The sequence below is a fragment of the Pteropus medius genome, unplaced genomic scaffold (genome assembly GCF_902729225.1).
Source record: "Pteropus medius unplaced genomic scaffold, Ma_sr-lr_union100, whole genome shotgun sequence".
NCBI lineage: Eukaryota > Metazoa > Chordata > Mammalia > Chiroptera > Pteropodidae > Pteropus > Pteropus medius.
Genome location: NW_024349799.1, coordinates 4,289,763 through 4,312,955, shown reverse-complemented (window position 1 = coordinate 4,312,955; position 23,193 = coordinate 4,289,763). Strand labels below are relative to the sequence as shown.

The window sequence follows — 23,193 nt, the reverse complement described above, 5'->3', positions numbered from 1 at the left end:
AGCTTTTTATACTGACTGATGTTCTCTGCTCTGCTTTTTATACTGACTGATGTCAGCTGTTTCTCTGCTCAGGTTGCTGGCAAGGGTGAAATATTCTTTTTAAAGTCAGGGCCCCTCCCACCGCTTCCCTTCCCTTTTTCTGCGTTTTCCTACTCTAGAGTATTTCTTTTGATTTTCTTAACTCAGTCCCCGGGAGAGGCTTAGAGATGAGTGCCAGATGTGTCTTAGCAGCACTTCTCTTAAACATCTGGAGCAAAGCATGACACTGAGGTCACACCCTCCCCAGCCCCACACAGAAACCAGCTCCTGTCCTCAGCAGTGCTTCATTGGCAGAAGTAGATCATGCTGTCCTGCTTGCAGGCTCCCGAGGAGGATTATGGGGTAGCTTAGTCTGGGACTATGTGGTTGGGGATAGGCTGGGAAATAGAAGAAAGTGGCTGGAAACTCTCCAGGTGACTTCTTGCATTGGCCTCAAGACCTTCTTGCTTGGCTCCCAAGGCAGGTAGGGTCATTGCTGCTGGGTGCCCTAGTTATTACTCCCAGCCAAAGAACCAGCTCTGAGCTGTGGTCAGCAAAACCATCAGCAGGATAATGTTGCTCAGGGGGAGAGGGTAGCCTTGTCTTCACCAGATTCCTTTGCCTCCAAGGTCAGAGACTTGGGATGGACTCCTATAGAAGCAGCAGAAGTGGGCAAGTGAGGAACTTGCTGGGCATCCAGAAATAACACTATTTCAGGGTGCTGATGACTAAGCTAAGGCTAGCTGGATCCTTCTTAATCACCCCCAAAGTCCTAGCCCCTGTGATTATCAGCCCAGAAGTTAGCATGCTGGCAAGCCACTAGGAAAGGGTACCGTCTCTAGTGATAAGTTCTGTTGTCCCTGCTTAGAGGCCTAAGAGGACTCAACTGTCCCGTTTGGGGAAGGGTGTGAGGGCCTGACTCGGCCCGGCACCCTTGTAGGAGAGCCTCCCCTTACCTGCATAAGCCTCATTTGCCTCGCCAGGCTGACAGGTCCAACCTGGGAATGCAGCTGCAGTTCACAAAGCCCTGGGGGTAGGTGTTGGCCATGAAGATGTCCCTCGAAACAGTGGTGATACCGGTATTGTCACACACAATTCGAGACAAGGAAATCCGTTTCAGGGCCCTGCGCTGTCGCTTGGTGAAAACACCCCATTTCTGCCACCAGAACCTACCGACAGTCAAGAAATAAGGGCGAAGGTTGGGGAGGAATTAACATATAATGAGCACTTACGTGCCAAGTACTTTACATACGTTATTTCATTCAATTGTCATGAAATTCCTGCAAAATAGGTATCATTCCCACTTTATAAGTGAAGAAACCAACTCAGTGGTCAAGTAAATTGCCCAGTATTAAATGCACAGTAATTTAAGTGGCCAGGGATAAATATGAATGAAGGTAAGTGCAAATTCAAACAAGGAGTCAGGTCTCAAACGCTTTCTGCCCGTTTCCTGGGATCTGCTAGCCTGGAGCAGTGAGCCTGACAAGTCTCCAGGGTTAAAGATGCTTCTAGCTCAGGCAGTATCAACCTTCCTGGGTCAGTGGTCTTTCTCCCTTTGACCAAGCTCTCCAGGAGCCTCCTGGTCTCAGATCCTGTGAACTTGGAAGAAATAAAGCTTAAAAATAAAAGCACTTTTCCCCGTTTTTGAGTCTTGAAATGTTAGTGCTTTTCTACCCTCCTCTGGGGCTCATCTCTTTAGGGTCGGGTCACTTACCTGTCCCCATTTCGGGCTCTTGTGAACTGGTTCTCAAAAAGACAAGCCAGAAGAGGCCCCACTCGGGCCCCTGGCAAAAGAGGCTCTGCAATGGCCCCAATCCAGATGTCAATGTTGTCCGGTGTCCCATACAGCTTCAGGAACTTCCTTGCTAAACCCGTGTTTTTCAGCACTTGGCTGAGCTCTGCCAGATTCCGAGGCTGGGAGAGCCCACAGAAGCGCCGCCAAGCATTGTACCCTGAGGGGAAGAGGGCAGAGGCAGTTTCAGGCTTACCCCTGCTGTCTTCCTGCTAGCTTCTGCTTCTCTCCATAATTTCTCCTGAGACAGCTCTGTGGTCAGGCAATATTGGGCAGAACAAGAGCCCGGCTGGCAGAAGAGGCCCCGTACCTTCCAAAGATCAAACCACTGCTTTCTAATTTTCCATGTGAGCAGACAACCATGCCTTGTGTGCACCAAACAGAGAAGTTTGTCCCAGTGTAAAAAGCTGTTGTAACCCAACACTCAGAACCAAAATGATATTATTGGGCTCATATGCATTAATTAGGCACAAATAAGTTAGTACCCAGAACATAAGAGATCCTCAATCGGGTTTGTAGAATGAACGAATGAAGAAAGGAGTGAACAAATCAAATAAAAAGCATGGATGAAGTTCACTCAGAGAAGGACCACATGCTGTATGAGTCCATTATACGAAAAATCCAGAACAGGCAAATATGTAGAGACAGAAAGTGGATTGGTTATCAGGGGCTGGGGTGGGCAGGGAGATTGACTGTTATTACGAGGTTTCTTGTGTGAGTGATAAAAATGTTCTGATACTAGATACGGTGAATGATGCATAGTTCTATTTTAAAGTCATTGAATTATATACTTCATATGAGTGATTTCTATATGTTAATTATATCTCAATAAAGCTGAGATTTTTCACCTACTCAGAAACTTCCAAAAGACCAGCCGTGCTGATTTCTTCGCTGCCAGGATCCCACACCAGGGTCAGGCCACATGACGTGGTGGGACTATGAGTATAGGAGATGGCTTTGCCATAACCTGAGGAAACAGCTCAACATCGTCCGTTGAACTACAACTCACAAACATCATCTCCCAGCTGAACAAAGAAAAACCTTATTGTGTTTAACCATTACTAAGCGCTATTGTATGACTATTCTCAGGATCCTCACCCCTTTGTAACCCCCATTTTATCAATGGATATTTGTTGAGCTTAAGCAACCATGACTTATCCAAGGTTACTCTACTATTAAGTGGAGTTCAAGCCAGGTCTTCCAATTCCAAATTTTGTGTTGGACTTGGGAAGGGATTAGAGTGTAAGAGCTAGTATCAGGAAAATATTTCTGAAATGGCTTGCAGGGAACAGGTATTGGGGGGAGCAGAAACTCAACTGTGTGGCAATTTGGGTGGCTAGCAAACTCACTTCTCCAGTAGGGGGCACCCACAGCTCTGATCTGTCAAGAGCACCCAAGTGTAAGGAAGGATAGAAACTAAGGTTCTCAAGTGCCTGTTATATGCCTGCCAAGTGCTGTGGTAAGTAGTAGAAATTCCCTCCACTCTGCTATAACACAGCTAAAAATTAGCTGAGGCCGACGGAGCTTCGGGTTATATTTAGACAGGAAAGTAGAAAGTGGGGAGAGGGAGAGAGGAGCAAGGCAGCAGCCAAAGCCTTCCCCTAGCATCGTGGATTGAACAAGGGGAAGAAAGACATTCTGAACTTGACTCATATTTTACTACTTCCTAGTTATATGGCTTTGGGCAAATTACTGGCTGTCTCTGAGCTTATTTCCTCATCTATAAAAATGGCTGTAGTAGCTGCTTCTCAAGGTCATTGGGAAGACTAAATGAGTTAATATCCATGAAAGTTCCTAGCAAAGTGCCTAATTTTTCTTTTTTCCTGGGATAATGCTTTCTGTGTCCTCACCAAATAGCCAAAGCAGGCTTAATTTTACGCTCCCTGTTCCCTGCCTCTTCACTTAGAGCCAGGAGCCATTTTCTCTACCCCTGGAACTTTAGCCTTCCTCCTTGGAACTTGCCAAGGTGGTGGGAATGGAGTTCTTCCCTGCATTTTGAATCCGCTGTTTCTCTGTATTTGGAAAATCCCGATGGGATTTTCAGTTCCCATACCCAAGTCCTGGTCCTGCTGTGAATCTAAAGCTAGAGCTAGAGCAACAGATGGAACAGATGTGGCAAAACAGCAGAAAGGTGTCCCAGAATGCTCTATTGCATCAGCTTTGGCCTTGCATGCCTCCGAACCACAGTATATCCAGTAGACAGTCCCAGTGAGAAATCAGGCACCAAGTGTCTTCTCCGAAGCACCCTCCCCCACCCCACCAGCAGCCCTGGTCCAAGCGAAGCCTGAGAGGAGAGGTGGGCGGCCCCCTTACCTGGGAGGCCGTGGTCTCGGCTGCGTTGCATGTTGAGAGCTGACAGGTCCAGCCCGATCCTTCTCACTTGCTGAAACAGCTTGTCCCGAAGCTCATCCACTAGCATGGAATCCTGACTGTTCAGCTTGGCAGGGGTGGCCATGAGGCCTCGGAGAATGGGGTCGATGCCACCTGGTGGTAGAGAATGTGAGCAGCACAGATTGGATCAGCCAGCCACTGGGAAGCCCCTTGAGTCATCACAGGATGCCAAGGTAGCTCAGAGCTGGATAAGCCAGTTGCTTATATCCTATAATGTTTGTACCAGGAAAACAGAGGCCTGGGTGGACATGAAAGGAGCTGGAACTGGCAAGAAAAGGGATCACCCCTACTTCTGAAAGGAGTATAGGGCAAGCTTCCTTTAGGCCCACAAGCCGCCTGTCTGACATGAGTGTCCTCCCCTTTTAGAAATCCTCTAATCCCAGAGAGGATGGGAGGCCTGTGACTGAGGGGCTTGGTGACACCTGCCTTATTTTCACTGTCCTGGGGAGAGGATTAGCAGTGGCCCGAGCAGCAGCCTGGCCTCCCAGTAGTAGGCTTGGCCCACCTGGGGTAAGGTGTGCTCCCCACCCCCACTCCCACTGGCCTCTGGAAAACCTGGTCACCTTCATGCACAATTCTCCAGCTGGCAAAGAAGACGGAGCTAAGCGGAACACGTGAGTTAGATGCTGAAGCCCGGTACCGGCTGTCCAAGCGGAACATGAAGGGCTGGAGCATGGTGTGGCCAAAGCGGAAGGCCAGGGTGAAGACATTGGCCACACGAGGGTCCACATCGGATCTATACCCCCGGTAGGGACCCAGTGTTCTCTTGGCCCGGGCCTTGCCCAGAACCAGGGGCAGAAAGTCTCGGTAGGTGATGATCTGGAAGAGAAGAGGTAGGAGAAAATTACCTTTGTGGCTGCCCACCCCACTCTTTTGCCTTTGGACAGACCTTTGGCTTTTGAAGGGCTGCTCAGATATATTAATTCTTGATTGTCCCGATGTCAAATGTGGCAACATTAATTTCCCATTGTCCAATGGAGATACTGAAACCCAGAGAGGATGAGTGACATGGACAGGGTCACACAGTGAGTTAGTGGCAGAATTGGGGGTTTAGGTCAGATCTCAGGTATACCCCCAATCACTTGGACCTGGCTGACTTGAGGCACATCCCTGAGGATGTGTTAAGGAGGGTGGAAGCCACTTCCTCAGACTGCTTCTCATGCCAGATTGTCTTCTAGGGAATGCTGGGACCCAGGACCCCCTACCTGGACCATGGCCCCCACAATCTTCCGAGCCTCCTGGTACAGCTTGTCTCCAGTCCACCTGGGATTCAGGCGTTTCAGCTCAGTAGCCAGCCGGTTGTGCTCTCGCATAAAGAGGGTATGCATGGCTGCCAGTTTGGGGGTTTCACTTGATCTGACGTCACCTTGAAAACCCCAAGGTCAGAGTCACCATAACCTTTCCCAGAGAAATGTCTTTCTGCTAGGGCAGACAGAACTCTGGGGACTAGAGAGAGGGAGGACTTTCTGACCTGGGCCAAACTCCTGGCCCTCACTGGACCTCCATCTCCGCAGCTGTGCTGTGAGGCTGCTCACTGACTGACACTCTGCTCCCCAGCGCGGGCCAGGAGAGGGAGGACAGTGGAGTTTTGGATCCCTAAGTGACTAGAACAGGTTGGGGTGAGGTAGGAAAGCACAGGGCAGCTGCCTAATAACTCTACAAGATGACCAGATCCACAGCTGGTGGAGGAAGCCGAATGACTCTAGGAACCTTGACTTTGGGACCGTGAGCCCATCTATCCCATGAACTGCATCCATCTACATGTTCTCTACCGAGGGCCGGACCTTTCCCCAGCTTTGGACTTGCTATCGTGCTGCTCATCCCACAGAGCCCAAGGGAAAGAGGGAGGGTCAGGCAGAGCCTCTTCCTATAGCCAGACTTTCTGTTAGAAGCTGGGAAGAAAAGTAAATTCCTGAAGGTGGATCTTACACACAGTCATTTGCTGGCTTTGAACTAAGCCCTTTTGTACAAGGTCTATTTAATCTCTTCAGTGGACTTCTCCCAAAGGTGCGTGCTACTCTTGCCAGGAATAAAGAGATATATAATCCTTAGAAAAGGGGTCTGGAGCCGACTCTGCAAAGAACGCAGTGGAGTAGGGAGGAAAGAGCATGGACCTGAACGCTACGCTGACATGAGTTCCCACCGTGGACTCCGCCATCGGAACTCTGTGCTCTGGAGCACATTAGCTATCTTCCCTGAGCCTCAGTTTCTCATCCGTAAAATGAGATTGATAGTGGCTTCCTGTCAGGGTTGCTGTAAGGATTAGAGATGGCACATTTAAATATTTTAAATAACCAGAAATGATGACCATTATCATTACAACCAGCACTTGGGGGCAAAGACCCGGAGGAGAGTTCAAGTTATGCATCTGGAAGGAGGTACCAGTACCAGTGGGGGTTGGGGGTGGGGGCGGGGATTAAAAACCTAAAGAGATTTAGCCCAGAGAAGAAAAACACTTAGGTGGAAGTAAAAGCTACTTTGGGGTAATGAAAGAGGCTACTGCTGTGTGAGAGACAGCTTCTCCCAAGTTCCAGAAGCATGAGGAACAACAATAAGTGGATGTGGGATTAAAATTAGGGGACCCTTCTCACAAGCGTTGTTGGAGATGAACAGGAGCGCTGCAGAGGCGCTGAGCCCCTTATCACTGAGAGTCAAGTGGTGACTGCTAGGCACACACTGGGCCAGCAAAGGGACTCCTAACACCTTACGGATTCTGTGACAACTGCACACAGACCTGTGCTATGGTGTGCCTAATACTGAGCTCTGAAGCCATGTATCCCCACAGCATCCCACCATAGCTTCTCAACCTGGAACCCAGAGACTGGCTGTATCATTGGAAGACATCACCTGTCCCCAGTCTGACCTGCCAGGAAGCAGCGGATGCGCGCAGAGCGGTTGGTGAGGATGCAGGGGTCGTCGTGCAGGTTGTCGAAGGGTAGCAGGGCCCGGCCGTTGTCTCTAAACTGTTGATTGACAGCCAGCAGTCCTAGGTAGTTGGTCTTATTGCGGAGCCTCAGGGAGAGGGAGACCTCACTGCCGTACACCATGCTGGCGTCCACGAAGGAGGTGAGCGCGTTGATCTGGTTTCGGACGTTTCTTCTGTTTTGGGGACATGAGGGCGCCGAGCGGGTGAAGGGGATGCAGTCACGCTGATTCCGAATTCGAGGGTCATTAAATGGAATCTGAGGTAGAAGAAGAGCCAGTGACACTAGGGCCCCTTAAGAGCAGGCCCACTCCTCTTGGTCATTCCACATCTGCCTGCTTCAAAAACTTGCTCAAAACTCCCCTCTTCCAGGAAGCCCTCCTTGATTCATCCAGACTCACACTGCTCACCAGGTCAGTGTGAATGTCCTTAGTACTTTGTCATGGAAGGTTAGAAATGGATGAAGCCTTAGATCCTTATTTTACAGGTGGGAAAACCGAGGCTCAGGGAGGAAAAATGACAACTAGTTAGTGAGAGAGAAAGGATTAGAATCTAGTTCTCCGGACATGAAGCCTGTGGCCCTTTCATTCCATTCCATTCCATTCCATTCCATTCCATTCAACAGATATTTCCTAAGCACTTTTCTGTGCTGGGTGCTTTGGAGACTATGAAGATGGACAAAACCCAGGACAGGTTGCAGGAAGCTGGCAATTCAGTTGAAAATAGACACACACATAAAGAACGTAACTTTAAATTGATGTGCCATTTGCTATGCTTGATCTAAAAGCCAAAAGGAAAGGTGTAATAGGAAGATATGGGAAGGCTCCCCAGAGGAGGTGCCCCTGAACCAGAGCTTGAAGAACGGGTGAGATTGTAACAGGAAGGAGCCAGCCAGGGGCCCTCATGTGCCACGCCTCCCACATGCCATACCCCATAGATGTGGTCTTACCTATTAAGGTTGAGTGAAGGTGTGAGGCTGTGCATGTATTAGTGTGTGCACATGTGTTCCCCTCCCCCCGCCCATCAGAGGCTCTGCTCCCTACAGTCTACCTTTCTTCCCTAGTGTTCCATACCATCCTTGCCTGAAGTATAGCACTCTGCTCACAACCTGATCCCAGGAATTGGTGAGAGCTGCAGGGCCCTGGGACCACCTCACGAAGGAGAGAAGGGTGAGAACCAAGAGACCCTCAAGGCTTCCAAAAACAGCAGCCCAGAGGCTTCCCCTTTTGGAATCAGACCCATGGATCAAGGCCCGCCTCAACTGCTTCTTCTTCAAAGGCAGCCTGCACTGAGCCTCCTGGCAGACCGCCCCACCCCCACCTCTCAAACGCACAAAGAACTGGAGTCTATGCCAGGTTGTGCTTCTTGTCTCTGATACTCCAGCCTCACAGACAGCTCCTTAAAGATATTTAAGTCTCCAGATCCCCAACCCCAGCTCTCTGCCTTGGGTAGAGGCCAGAGGCTTGGACGATTGGCTGAGGGTACCTTGATGGGGAAGCAGGGGGGCAGCTGGGCACAGGTCTTCTCACAGTCAACACCTGCAGTGAAGGCCACTCTGGCTGGAGTCTCGGGGGCAAAGTCCAAGTCGTGGTCAATGAACTGGCCCCACTGCATGAACATGAGGGCCCGGCCTGGGTCGGACACCAGCCTTTCTCTGGGAAACTGCACAATCTGGTTGGAGACGTCCCGGACCTGGTGGAAGATAGGTCAGCTCCCAGACCCCGCAAGGTGTGTGAGCCAACCCAGGACTCAGGGGCAGCAGGTCACCCCTGCTGGAGTTAACACAGGCTCTCCTCCTCTCCTGCCCTCCTCTCCCCTCCCCTACTTTGTCACACCTCCCCTGTGGCTGTCATTCTTAGAAGGATGGTCTCTGGCCTGGCCCCTGAAGATTCCAGGAGGAAAGAGAATGGAAGAGGCCAGGTTGACTCTGCTTGTACTTCCAGAGATGCTGTTATATCAAATCGATAAATCAATTTATAGACTAATGGATAACTGGATAATAGAACTAATAGATGCATGGACTAGTTGCTAGGTAATGAATGATAAATATAAAAAGAATGAATAGAGAACTGAAAGCATCAATGGAAGAAAAATTAATAAATAGATGTTGACAGTGGGTAGATGACAGATTGTTATATTGACATGAATAGAAAATTGATAAATTGATGCACATTAAATAGCTTAGATCAATAGATATAGCTAGATTAAGGTGGATAGCCCTTTATATTTAGCAAGATACTTTGAATCTAATTCTTTCAGAAAAAAACAATACTATAATGATTAACATTAATACATTATATCCTATATGGATAATTATAACAAGGACTTTATTTAATATTCCCACCAGCAATATGAGGCAGGTTTTACTGCCTTTTTACAATGAGGCAATTGAGACTCAGCTGTATTCCTTGCCCAAAGTCACCCAGTGGGAGAGCCTGGATTCCAGCCCTGTCTGGCTGACTCTAGGCTGTGCTTTCATTCTTTGAGTTTAGAAGAGATCAAGCATCCTCCAGACCCTCAGCCCCAACTCACAAGAGGGAGGAGGAAGCCATTGCGCCTCTTGTTAGGGGTCCAGCCGAAAGGGAGCGACAGCCCATCCTCATACTCGGCTGGCAGCCAGCGAGCTAGGGCTTGGTTGGAGGACCCCAGCCAGGGTCTCTTCCTGCAGTAGTGGGTGGGTTTGGGTCAGCAGAGTTCCAGGCCTGGAAACTACTAAGCATGTGGGGAGGGGTTGTTGAGGGAAAGGAGGCGCCTCCCCAACCCGGTTCAGGTGTAGCCCCTGGTACCCACTTGTTGTTGCATCTCCCGGTGATGGTGCGATACTTGTTACTGCATTTCTCCACCTGGTCCCGGTGAGCACAGCCGCTGGCTTTGGACAGTAGCCACAGCTGGGATTCTGTTAACATATCTGGGGGTGGGGGTGGGGGGCAGTGAGCCAGCTACATGGGTCCAGGAACCTAGCTCCTTCCTGAGCTGGTCTGTTTGTACCTCCCATCTCTTTATTCTCTCCCCTCCCAACACCCCAAGGCTGTGCACCCTGCCTCTCCCTCCTAGCTTCTTTCCCCTGCCAGGCCAGGGTAGCCCTGGGGCTCATTGGGGAGCACAGTACCAGTGACGTTGGAGGAGGTGGACCCCCGGAGTTGTAACTTCTCTTCCAGCAGCCCCAAGGCCACATGCATATAATCGGCAGCCTGAACGATTGTCCTGGTGGCCTCTACAGGCTGCTTGAAGTAGAACAGGAGGTCCATGGGGCTGGCCGAGCCACTGTGAAGGCGCTGCTTGATGCTGTCCAGAAGAGGAGAAGGGAGGGCTGGACAAAGGAAGCAGACCCACCCAGCAGAGCCCCATCCCAACCGGTGGACGGTTGGGACAGTATAAACAGAAGGATGGACGGAAGGGAGACTCTTTACCAACATGGCACTGCCTCCATGGTGCTCAGGGGCAGGATGATGGGTGAAATAACCTTGACTGGAGCCCATCCTCCCTCATGGACCCTCCCAGGACCATGCAGAGCCCAGACCCAGGCCCACCTCATCTGAGTCTGGTTGTAGGCGGTATCCACCAGCAGCTTGGCCTCTCTTATGCAGTTCCACAGGACCGAGGTCTCCACTGCTCTGGGGGAGGCTGCTCAGAAGGAAGGGGACTCAGGGTCCAGTGAAGCCACAGCCTCCCTGTACCCCCTCCATTGCCCTTCTTCTTGTTATTACCTGGAGCAGTGGCTTCACAGGGCTGGACCAGGGCGAGTGTGACCAGGACACCTGCCAGGGCCAGAAGCAGCCTCATCTCTACAATGAGATGCCCAGCCACAGCGGGGCAATGAGGGACACTCATATCCTACACACGGGTGGGGTCCCTCGTTTGCTTCTCACCCAGAGGACCCCAAGCTGACCTCTCCTCTTGCTCTTTCTAGATATAACTGGGAAGGGACTTTTATATCCCATCCCAGGGTGGGGGAAGGGAGCTCTGGGCCCCAGAAACCCAGCCTCTTGAGGTGGGGCTCTGAAACTTCCCTCTTGTTTTGGGGGGAGTCCCGAGACTGAAACACTCAACCCCACCCCACCCTTCGCCAGCCCGGGGATGTTCTCTCCTTCTGCCCACTCACCCCATTCCCACCCTCTTTGCTCTTGAGTTCACTGATGTGTTTCTCTCAGAGCCCAGGTTGCTCAGTGAATATCTGCTGGATGACTGAGGAACAGTGCGCCTCAGAAGGGGTCTGGGCCTACACCTGCCACTAACTAGTTGTGTGTCTCGAGCAAGTCATTCTCCCCTCCCCGGGCCTCAGTTTCCACATCCCTAAAATGGACTTGGGCCCGATGATTAGAAAGGCTCTTCTCCTTCTCCGAAAGGGCAGAAACCGGGTCTGCCGTACTGTTTGTCGAATGGATGAATGATGCAGGATTAACGATTCAGGTCCTCACTCTTACTCCCTATCCATAATAGCACTCTCTAAGATGTCAGGAGAGGATGAGGTGATGGCTGGGGCAGGGCCTGACAGTGAAAATTAAGTGAGCTACCTTACGGGACCATGTGGGAGACACTGTGAGATGTACAGCACCCAGCAGAGCAACGGTAGCAGGCCTCCGTGAAAGCTGAGGACCTGTCTGGGGTTTAGTGCTTCTCCAGACATTTCTTCAGTGCCTATCAGTAGTTTAGGTGTGTGCTGAGTAGTAGGTGTAAATGCTGGGACTGATCCGCAGTACTTCCTTGGAGGAGGCTTGCTGCAGTGGGCTCAGGGCCACCTGGGTTGGACCTGGCTCTGTCACTACCTGTGTGACCTCGGCTGAGCCTCCATTTCCATATCCTAATAGTAGAACATCCTAGCCAATCTTCCCCCAAGGGACATGCCCTCTCACATCTTCTTGCCTTTCCTCCTGCAGTTCCCTCCACTGGATGAGCCGTGCTCACCCTTTGCTCTGACCCCATCCTGGTCTGGCTGGAGACCCATGCTAATCTCTCCATGCTCAGCTCCAGAATCACCCCCACTGCATCCTGCAGTCTGCTTCAGGTGGACATATTCATCCCTTCCTCAGTGCAGACCTCATACCTGCTCCAGACTCCCGTGAGGGCTGTTTCAAGTATCTTTGTCTCCTGCTCTCTATTTCCCATGCCTTGCCTAAACCCAACCCCAACGCCCTCCACAGCCTCCTCCTCCCACACCAACGCCACCTGCCAGACGGTTGCTCTTGAAACTGCCCCTTTAGCAATCGCTTTCACAAGCTCCAGATATTATCTCCTTATCTTCAGCAGGGGCTCCTCTCCTTTGAGAGGGAAAGTCGCTGAGGAGGTGCTAGAAGCATCCTGACCCCCTGCATGACTTGGGTTAAATCACACCATGCCCTGGACCTCAGTTTCCAAACCTGTGAGATGAGTATAGTGAACCTCATAAAGAAGAGAGACTTAAAAAATAGCATGATCCTCGAACGTGCTTCACTTTCCAGTCCTCAGAAAGCCAGGTGATCATAGAAGTTTGGAAGCCACGGTAACCCAGGTTGCCTTCCTTCCAGGGTCCCCCCTAAAGAGAACTCAGAATGAGCTCTGCTCTCCTCCAGAGAGAACTCTAATTCTTCAACAACAGTGAGTTGTGCAAAGGTTTTGCCACAGCTGTGGGCTGGTGTGGGTGATTGGGAGAAGCTCAAGACTGAACCCTGGGCTCTACATCCTGCCCGCCATGTTGGCCAATCTCTGGGGGGCTTTGGCTCATCAGCTGTTCGAGGTGCTGATGAGAGGCAAGCAGGTAGGAAGGAACCACAGAGGGGCCCTGTCCAATCAGTCTATGAAGGGCAGGTGCTAGGGCGGACTGGAAAACAAGGGGACCAAATGAAATGCTAGGTCTACCACCTGGTCCCTTGCCCCATCGGCCTGCTTTCTGCTGCCCGCCCTGCCACAGGACCCTGCCCCTACCCTCCAGCCACTTTGACCTTCCACAGACAACACCCCTCCGCCCCCTCCCTGCCTACGCCCAGCCCTCTGCCTTGTCTGCTTCTAGGCATCTGCTAATTCTGCAGGAAGGCTCCTTCTGGGACTCATAGCACTCAGCACCCAAGACCTTGTTGAGAACAGTACAGAGAGTTGACTCAGAACTGGCCCAGGTCCCAGTTCCAGCACTATATCATCCACTTGGGCAAGCTCCTTACCCTCTGAGACTGCCTGCTCACTGTCAAACGGAGGTCACCACTACGTCTAACTTACAGAGTCATTATGGGAATAAATGTAAACTGTTACCATAGTGCCTGGAACACAGCGGATGCTCAGTAATGTCTGTGGATAAGTCTTACTGTTCTGCCCATTGTCACTTACTTATTGAGCTCACTCCAAGCTGTCCCCCAAGGTTGCAGGGTGGGGGACAGTGAGCACAAGGGCTTCACAGACCATCCAGGCCTGGGTGCCAGGAAGGAAGGAAGAATGGAGGGAGGAAGGGAAGGAAGCCCCCCAAGTCAGGACTGTCCAGACCCTGGTCTCTGAGCACTCCACCTCAAGTCGGAGTGGGTATGCCAGTTGTCAGTGCTGGGGCCACTGGAGACCGAATGGAGTGACTGATGGAGGGAGAAGCCTTCCAGGGGCTCCTAGGGTAGGCACCTGCCCCTCTCCAGCCGTGACCTTCACTATGGGGCAGGCCTGGACATGTGGGGTCCTTGCCAGGTCTCACAGTGTTCGGCTTTGACATCTGCTTTTTTCCTGCGGTCAGGGCCACACACACCCGGAGACCGGAAGAGAGGTGTGGGCCACAGGCCCCACGCGGGACTTTTCATGATGCCCACGGAAACCTCACTGGAGAGATTTTAGATTTTCCTTGGGACTAAGTGTTGCCCAGTGGCAATGTAGAGTAACTGATAACTGGGAGCAGATTATTTTTTGATGCCCGTCCTCTACCCAGCAAGATTATTTTCAGTAACACTCAGTAAATGAAACAAGTAATAATAATGGACAGAAAAGAAATGTGTGAAAGTTCTCTTATATTAAACTTTGTGTATATAATCGTACCAGTAAAGAAATAAAAATAAATTATTACAATATAAAAAGAAAAGAGTAACAGATCAAAACTCGTTAATTACATGAATGTTCCTTAAGTGAAGGGGAAAACTACCTACATGTTGGTGGTTTTAATAAAATATTTAATATATCATTACAGTGTCTGTGTTCTTGATTCTTTGGTTTTAAAATAAAAAATTTTAAAGAATAAATTTCAATGTTAAAGATATTTAAATTCAGTAAAATATTTGCGAATAGAGTGAAATTTGCACTTTACAAATATTATACTTGCCGGTTGCATTCTGTTTCACTGTTTTAAATTTTAAACACAAATCAGAACTCCAAATGGTCACACAAACTATCAGGTTCTGTCTCTCCATCTTCACAATTGCTGTGTTATCACTGTTTATATCAAACCAACTGTTTAAACCCGAAAAACATGCAGTGTTACAGGTGATGGAGACGAAACCAGCTCGGATGCGTGTGAACTCAGATGATCTGGAATTTACTCTCGAAGCAAATACATGTAGCTGATAGAGCCACTGTATAACTGGGAATTCTCCGAATTGAAAACCACATATTAAAGGATAAGTAATAAAAATGCGTTCATTTGAAGCTTGTAGGCTTCGTTGGACCATGGAGGTTGAAGTGTCATGAGGGGGAAAGCTCTCCGAAAGGGAAGTGGGCAAAAAATAAGATTCCAAGTCTGGGCCACATAGGAGGGAAAGATTTGTAACAAGACACATCAAAAAGACCACTCCGGGTAACAGGAGGAGATAAGGCTGCTTGGAAACTGGGAATAAGGTGCAAGAGGAAGGGTGCGGGGTGCCCTTGGGGATCAGGGTCCCGACTAGCCAACCCCTCATCTGCTCTCCCTCCCTCCCTAGTGGCCGTGGGAGTAGAAGGCCCTGGGGGACTTGGCACCTGGTCCCATGAGCATACTGTCCCCTCTGCTAACTCTTCTTGGCCCTCCATGCAGCTCCTCCTAAAGAAAGGAGCCCCCAGGCCTGCACGCTCTGATTCTCCAGAACCCGTCTCCTCTCTCTAATCCTCTGCCCTCTAAACCCACTGGCTTTCAGCTCCTGAAATGGGCCTACTCCCACCTGCTGTGGGTCTCAACCATGAAGGCCCTTCCCGCTTTGTGCTTAGTGACCCTCCTGGCCCCATCCACAGGGAGCCTTTCCTGTCCCAGCCCCACTGGCCCCAGCTCAAGAAGCTGAGTCTTCCTGGTCCTTCCTCTGACAGCTTCTTCATAGAACTGAACATCATTATAATTACAGGTGTATTTCTGTGGTTGGGTCTGATTAAGCTCCAGCTCCCTGCTGGCCTGTGAGTGCCATACAGAAAAGATCTGTGCCTGCTCCATTGCTCACTGTAACCTCAGCACCTAACACAGAAAATGGCATGAATGCATCTACTGTGACCATGCCTGTCACAGCTCTTGGGTCAGCGATTGGGTTTGTGCCTGTACATCTATTAGAAGTGCTTCCTCTGGTCAGGGGTGTTGTTCTCCCTGGGACAGGCCAGCCCCAGGTCAGCGGATGCCTTTGCTGTCTTGGACCTGCCAGGCCGAGGCCCATACCCTGGACCACAAGGGAGCCTTTCCTCCCTAGCACCCTTCAGCTACCATACCCAAGAGCCTTTTCCCGCCCTGCCCTGGCCATCTCAAAACCTCAACCTTCTGCAACCACTTTCACAAGAACCGTCCACCAGCCTTGGTGGAGCTGCTGGCCACAGGCCTGATTGGATCTCTTTATCTGCTCAGCTCCAACGGCCTCCATGGAGACAGCTGCAGTAGAGCAGGGCTCAGGGCCTGTGGGCCTGCTTTTGTTCCTAGGGGTTCCTGGGAAAGGGGTCCTTGACCCTATTCTAATGACAAGAACCCTGAAGTTTGCAGGGAGAAGGGGCTTGAGTCAAACTGCGGTGGCTCACACTCTGCCAGAGGCTGGGGCGGGCCAGGCGTGTGGGTGCAGATGCGCATGTGTGTACGTGTGTGTTCCAGAGCTGAAGACTCTCCTGAGAGAGGCAGCTCTGGTGGTTCTGTTTTTAGTGAGGCCAGAAGAGACTTGCTGTGGGGGCATTTGAGAGCTGTCCTGAGAGCCCAGCGCCACCCTGGCTGTGTGACCTTGAGCAAGGCTTTGACCTCTATAACCTGCTAATAAAGTCAGTAATGGGCAGAAATGTTCTGGAGGCAGGAGGGGCCGATGGTGAGCACTTGAGAGGTGAACAGGTCGAGGCTGAGGGGTCAGCTGAGGGCAAGCTGATCCTCCCTCATGCCTTGGCCTTGTGTGAGAATTGTACCTCACTTCTGCCATCAGACTGGGAATTCTCAGGGGCAGAAACTGGGGACAAGGGGGCTTGCAGACAAGGCAGACCCTGCTTTGAGTCAGTGACCTAAAGAGTTAAACAGCCACTTATGAGGTACCCATAGGCCTGGCAGTGCTGGTCCCAGCGAATGGACTGTGGCTGCTTGGGGTGATTTACTGCGCTTGCCATTTGCCAGCCTGTGCTCTGTGCTTAACTACGCTCACCTGAGTTCTCCATTGACCCTATGAGGCAGGTGCTGCCTCTTGGAACCTCAGTTTTATTGCTGAGGTAGAGAGAAAATCACGTGGGTCTCAACCTGGGTCTGACTCTACAAACTACCTGCTTCTCGCCCAGGCTCCCAAGGGCAAGGGTGTGACCTGATGGAGAGGCGCCTCCTCACACAGGTTGGGAAGGTGCCTTGGACCTGGTGGCCCCTGGGTGGGACTTGAGGAGGCTCTGACAGGCCACATGGGCTGTTCCAGTTATACTCTCCAGGCCCTCACCTGGGTGAGGCTGTAATGGTGACCACCCCAGGGAGGGGATGGAAGCCACTCCGGACAGAGAAAAGCACAAAAAGGGGCAGGGGCTGCGTACCAGAGGCTAAGAGCCAGGGCTGCACCCGCCCTCTGCCTTCCTGGCTTACACGCAGTCTTGCCATAAGAAAGGGCCCCCGCTGATCTGTTTTTGCATCCTGGCATCTCAATACATCTAGGAAAAAGTGAATGCCTGAAGACTGTAGGAATTTAGACACCCTCTTGAACGCAATAGCCTCTTGTATTTAGAATTTAGAGGGTTCGAAAATGCAAACAATGCAGGTTTCACCCACCCGTGGTGGTGATGAGCCTGGGAGTGGTGAGCTCATGGACCCAACCCCTTGGCAGTACAGAAGGTGGCTGGAGCCAGCACCTAATATCAAAGGCAGAAAGCCTGCTAGCCAAGGTTCTTTGCACTAGGAAAGAGCTACTCTCTCTTTCCACTCTTCCTGTCCTACCCCCACAGTGTAGTCTCCTGGTGAGGTCATGGGAACAGTGAAGCTCCTCTCTGCTCTCCACTGTCCCTAGAAGGCAATCAGTCAGCCAGGAATGTGCTACTGCTTGATGCTTCCTGTGGCCCTCAGAGCAGGCTGTCCTGGGTCTGCCATCATCCTGGGCTCTGAACAAAAATCGTCTTAACTCTCTTTGTGTCCATCTGGGCAGTGGTGATGCTTCTGAATGGAATCAGGGCTCATGGACTTGAATCCGGAATGGGGCGCAGGATTATTCCAGAAGAGATGAAGCCAGTTGCTCCCCCCAATGCCCCTTCCCCATGCCACCCAGTTCCTGAAGGCTTATTGGGTTGGTGGGTACACTGCAGAACCAGAAAGTCAGAGAAGATGTCTGTCTTCAAGGATTATTGTGGGGTTTACAATATTGTTTGTTTATTCTTTTAACAAATTTTTATGGAGAGCCTTCATGTCGCAGGGCCTGTCCTTGGCGCTAGGGTTCTGCTGGTAAGCAAAAACCAGACATCTAATGAAACAAACATTCCCCTGCAGGTCTGAGAAAGGAAAAAACCCCATGTAAATCCTTATATAAATGCAAAAAGCTACTCCTACACCTTCCAGTGTTAGGAGACCTGCCTAAGGTAATGTAGCTAGTTAGTGCTAGTTAGTGCTGGAACTTGAATTTGAATCCAGGTCTCCTTGCTCCAAGTCAGGCTCTTAACTCACTCCACCGGGTTTGAGCTCTTTAACCCATCCTTTGCCCAGCAGTCAATAAGACCTTTAAAAATATTCATTAAATCACACTACCACCCTGCATCTTCACCCAAACCCCCTGGAAACTTTCATTGCATTTAAAGTAAAATTCTAACTAATGATCTGGCTGCTATCTCCATCGGTGGTGATTTGAAAGTATACCCACAAATTCTTTGACACTCCTCATTCAAAAAATAGAGTCTAATTCCCCTCCCTTGAATACGGGCTGGAATTGGTGGCTCGCTTTTAATAGAATGTGCTAGAAGTGATATTATGCGACTTCTGAGGTTACATGGTAAAAAAGATACAACCTTCGTCTTGCTCTCTCTCAGGACACTTGTCCTTGGGACCCAGCTGCCATGTTGTGAGGAAGACCAGGCCACGTGGAAAGACCAGGCAACAGCCTTATCTAGGCGCCCAGTGGACACCAACAGCAACAGCCAGATGTGAGTAAATGAAGCTGCAGATAATTCTACCCCTTGCCTTTGAGCGTTTCAGCTGAGGCCCAAGACATCACGAAGTAGAGATAAGCTGTCCCTGCAGTGCCCTGTCAGAATTTCCGGCTCACTGAACCCATGAGAAATAATAAATATTTTATTATTTCTGTTTTAAGCTGCTAAGCTTTGGGTTTGTTCGTTATGCAGTGGTGGATAACTAACACAACATCTTAGACCTCACTCCTACCAAGATCCTCTTTGATCACCACACTCCAGTAACACTGTCCTCTTCCCTTTCGCCTCTGGCCACCAAGCCCATTCTTACCTCAGGACCTTTGCACTAGCTTTTTCTTTTGTATAGACTGCTTGCCCTTCACCCAGCTCTTTGTCTGACTGGCTCCTTCTTATTATTCAGGTCTCTCCTCAGATATCGCCTCCTCAGAGATTCCTTCCCTGACCGCATTTTATAATGCCGCCCACCCCACCGGTCACATCACTCCATGCCTTTCCTTCATCGATTTTAGGCGATGAAATTATCTTTTTATTTATTTATTTATTTATTTGTTTGTTTGTTTGTTTGTTTGTCCATTTGTTACTTGTCTGTCTCCTTACACGCCTTTCTTCTTCTCTGTAGCGTCTCCCATCTGGTGTTGGTGTGAGGAGGAAGAAAGGGGAAAGCAACATGTCCTGTCCTCATGGGAGTTCCCACAGGGAAGCAGCAGATCTCCAGGCCTTCACGGCTTCTCTGTCAAGTCACACTGTGGGGTGGGCCCCAGGGCCCGTGGCCCCATTTCCAGGTTCTTAGGAGGGTTGTAAGGGGCTCCCCAGGCCCAGTCCCTGTCATAGCGCACCCAGCTTCAACTCAACCTCCTCTTCCCCGCGTGGCCTGCACCTCAGTTGCTGCTATATTGACGCCTGTGCAGAACCAGAGACAGCATGAGGTCCTCCACTCTCCTCTTTCATCAGGTCGCTGGCCTTCTGCCCTCTCTGATTCTAATTCTCTCTCAGGAATTCCTATGAGGCCTTCTCTCCTCAGGGGCCTCTCTGGCATCACACAGACACACACACACACACACACACACACACACACACAGAGAACACCCAAGCTTATGAAGGGCAGGGAGGAATATTTTAATTTCGACATTGTTTAGAGTTGCCTGGGCATGACAATTATAAAAACTGACCTTTACTCAGTTTTATTGTTGTTTTTAAATTCTCCACAGGAAAAGAACCCCCTATATCCTGCACAGGCACCCTCTGCCCTGTTGCGCTATGCCCCTGCATTCATGAGGTGTAGGAGACATGAGTGTGGGTGGATGTCCAGGCAGGCATCGTTATTCTTGGGTGCCCCGGCTGCCAACTCTCCTGCTTTGAGCTCTCTCTTTCTCCTAGCTCCCTCGGCAACTGCTGATGGCTCCTACTGCATCAGCGCCTGTCACTGTTACATGTGTCCTCTCACGATGCCCTGCATTTTTAGGCTCCTGTCCTTTCTTCCCTTGGTTCAGCCAAAACAAAGTCAGAAAACTTCCCTAAGAACCTAAGATAAGGAGGACAAATTAGGAAAGAAAGTGTAAATTGTAGGCACTCAATAAATATTTGTTTCATAGATGAATAAGAACATGAATGTCTATACACAACTAACATCAAGTTCCTTGAATAGTGTCATTTAAGGAGTGCCCTGCTTGTTCTTTTCATGGCAGACATGTATGTGGGGCATCTGTCCAACTATATGTTTTTTCTCTGAGAACAACTCTCACCCACAATCCCTGGATGGCCACGCTTATATAACATGACCAGCATATCCCTCAGCCACACTAGCCACAAGGTCCAACCTCAGCCAATCAGATTATTTTCATAAGACTTTAAAATTTGAACCATGAGAGACTGACCTAGTCGACTGCGGAAGGCCGAATGGAAAAGTCAGATTTTGGAGCTGAGTTCCCATCTGAGCCGTGTAAAGATGGCTGAGCAGGCAGGGAGGGATGAAGGGAGGTAAGGAGGCACAGAGACTAGCTGTGTCAGCCCTGACAGGTTCTCATTCTCACAATACCCAATTCCATTTTACTTCAGAGAGACCTTTATTTCTTTAAAATAAATCCCCTCTTTTTATATAAACTTATTGGGGTCTCAGCCTCTTGCAACTCCAACAATAACCTATTTCTTCTCTTCGACTCTGCCTTAACAACCTGACCCCAAAGCCCACGTTGATAGTAGAGAAAAGATATGATGGGTGTGTGGCATGGAGGTCCAAGACGAAAAGAAGCAAGGCACGCTGGTGAATTGGGGGAAAAAGGCTCAGATGGATGTAAAGATTAAACTGGCAGAAATCAATGTAAGGAAGGAGACAGGGAAAGAGGAAGGGGGAAGATAGAGAAGATCTATCAATGTAGGGGGAAGAAAGAGATAGATAAAGAGTCGACAAACTGTTAAAGAGCACTTTCCATAAAGCACTACATCAGGCCCCAAATGCATATTTACAAATATTAATGAATGAATAAATGAATAAATGGATCTTCCCAGTCTTGTTTGTAAAAAGTATTGAGTCTGAAAATGGGTGTGAGTAGGTGGATAGCAATTAGTCAGAGTCCTGGAGACATAATCCTGAATTTATGCTCACTCTGTGTTCCGTTTCACCCTTGGGCATGTTGCATGGCTCCTCTGGAGGACAACCCCACCACCCCACGCCTCCCTCACTGAACTTGGGAATTTCTGCCCTGCTTTTAAAACACTACTCAACTGATGGGGAAAAATGTCAGGAATAATAATAACAATAATCCTCACATAAGTTTTATGGTTTACAAATTACTCTTACCCACTTTAATTTGACTCATAGCAAATCTGTGAGATTATTGGGACAGATATTGTTTTATGCCAGTTTGATGAAGAAGAATCCATGAGTCACCAGTTTGGTAAGTTATGGATCAAGGTCTCCTAATTTAGAGCTAAGTCTCCAAATTCTGAACAAAGAGCAAAGGGGGTATTGGGAAAAGAGGTCAAAATACAGAAAACAGAACTGCTTTTATGGGGAAATGCAGTAATCATAGAAGAAAACTGTCCACCAAGAAAGTGGAAAGGAGGGTGTGGCTTTCTGAATGTTTCCATGAGAATATATCTAATTGTCATAGGAGTATTCAAATTACATGTCATGAACAAAAAAAAAGAGATATTTCCTTTTTCCTAAAAATCTAAGTTTTTTAGTTTTAAAACTCATTCACTTCTTTGATGACCCTCACAACATAACCATAGCCTATAAAGAGAGTAGATACAGTAGCTCTCTCTCCACTCTACAAATGGAAAACCAAGACAAAGAGAAGTGACCTATCCACTGTCCTCTCTTTTACAAACCAGCCAGCGCCTCCCTAATCTCTTCACTGCTGCCTGCATCTCCTGGTTCCTCAGGGTGTAGATCATGGGGTTGAGCATAGGGGTCATGACTGTGTGGCTGATGGACACAGCCTTGTCCATGGAGAAGGTGGTGAAGGGCCGGGCATAGAGGTAAATGCTTGGAATGAAGACCATAGACACCACAATGACATGGGTGGTGCAGGTGGAAGCTGCCTTCCTCCTTGCCTGCCCCGAGTGGGACCTCAGCATCATCAGGATGACCGAGTAAGAGATCAGGAGCAGAAGGAACCAGATGATGTCCAGCAGCCCACTGTTGCAGATCATGAGGAGCTCTAAGGTGGAGGTGTCAGTGCAGGCAAGTCTCAGCACTTGTGGGACATCGCAGTAGAAGTTATCCAGGATGTTGGGCCCACAGAAGGGCAGTGGGAGCATCAGAGCCAGCTGGGCAATGGAATGGATGAAGCCTCCCACCCAGCCAGCCATCACTAGCCCCACACAGAGCTGAGTGTTCATGATGGTGACATAGTGGAGGGGCCGGGAGATGGCAACGATGCGGTCATAGGCCATCACTGAGAGGAAGAAGACCATGGCACCTCCCAGAAAGTGGAAGAAGAAGATCTGGGCCATGCAGCCCCGGTAGGAGATGGTCTTCTTCTCAGAGACGAAATCCACCAGCATCTTTGGGGCAGTGACTGAGGAGAAACAGAGGTCTATGACAGCAAGGTTTCGGAGCAGAAAGTACATGGGGGTGTGGAGTCGGGAGTCGGAGGTCACTGTGACCACGATGAGGAGGTTTCCCACAACAGTGATGGTGTAGACAAACAGGAACACTAGAAACAGGAAAAGCTGGAGCTCTTGAGTCTGTGAGAGCCCCAGGAAGACAAATTCTGATATCCATGTGAGGTTCCCTGGTTCCATGGCTTCTTCTCCATACACTTAAGGAAAACGAACCACGGACATAGAAGCATGAGTCACTTTTAGTGCTCACGGGCTAAACCGAGTCGTCCAGGTCCATGTGATGGTCATCCTCGTGTGCAGACTATAGCACCAGGGGAAATTAAATGGTCTTGTCTCTGGAGAGTTTACGTGTTGGTGCTGGAACATACGTTCACGAGATATCTTAAAGCTGTCCAGAGACACATGCAACCTGCCTTTCAAAAGTTCAATTAGTAGAGTAGTGGGAAGACACTCGGAGTCCAACAGACCTACAGTCAAATTTCAGGGCTTCTACTTCCTTGAGATTGGACCTTGAGTAAGTTACTTACTCTCTCTGAGT

General features: G+C 49.7%; 2 protein-coding genes across 2 annotated transcripts; both read right to left on the bottom strand.

Annotated features, from left to right (window-relative positions):
* Nucleotides 1-5: 5 nt before the first annotated feature.
* On the bottom strand, nucleotides 6-11,230 carry EPX (eosinophil peroxidase). Its single transcript, XM_039885742.1, has 13 exons — nucleotides 10,832-11,230; nucleotides 10,655-10,748; nucleotides 10,234-10,409; nucleotides 9,915-10,032; nucleotides 9,657-9,786; nucleotides 8,610-8,816; nucleotides 7,065-7,383; nucleotides 5,407-5,567; nucleotides 4,765-5,020; nucleotides 4,124-4,294; nucleotides 1,733-1,970; nucleotides 975-1,187; nucleotides 6-669 (listed from the first exon to the last, which is right to left on the bottom strand). The coding sequence occupies exons 1-12, from the start codon at nucleotides 10,953-10,955 to the stop codon at nucleotides 986-988; spliced, it is 2,196 nt and encodes a 731-aa protein (XP_039741676.1). The 5' UTR covers nucleotides 10,956-11,230; the 3' UTR covers nucleotides 6-669; nucleotides 975-985.
* A 10,660-nt stretch (nucleotides 11,231-21,890) lies between these two features.
* Nucleotides 21,891-22,835, bottom strand: LOC120621135 (olfactory receptor 4D2). Its single transcript, XM_039886500.1, has one exon. It carries the CDS (start codon nucleotides 22,833-22,835, stop codon nucleotides 21,891-21,893), a length of 945 nt encoding a protein of 314 aa, XP_039742434.1.
* Nucleotides 22,836-23,193: the final 358 nt, after the last annotated feature.

Excerpts from the sequence above, each read along its gene's own strand:
- EPX (XM_039885742.1), bottom strand. The coding sequence starts at position 10,955 with ATGAGTGTCCCTCATTGCCCCGCTGTGGCTGGGCATCTCATTGTAGAG. Across the intron at positions 10,033-10,233 it reads CACCTCCTCCAACGTCACTG|ATATGTTAACAGAATCCCAG; the intron begins GTACTGTGCTCC and ends CCCCACCCCCAG. Across the intron at positions 9,787-9,914 it reads ACCGGGAGATGCAACAACAA|GAAGAGACCCTGGCTGGGGT; the intron begins GTGGGTACCAGG and ends CCACTACTGCAG.
- LOC120621135 (XM_039886500.1), bottom strand. The coding sequence starts at position 22,835 with ATGGAACCAGGGAACCTCACATGGATATCAGAATTTGTCTTCCTGGGG.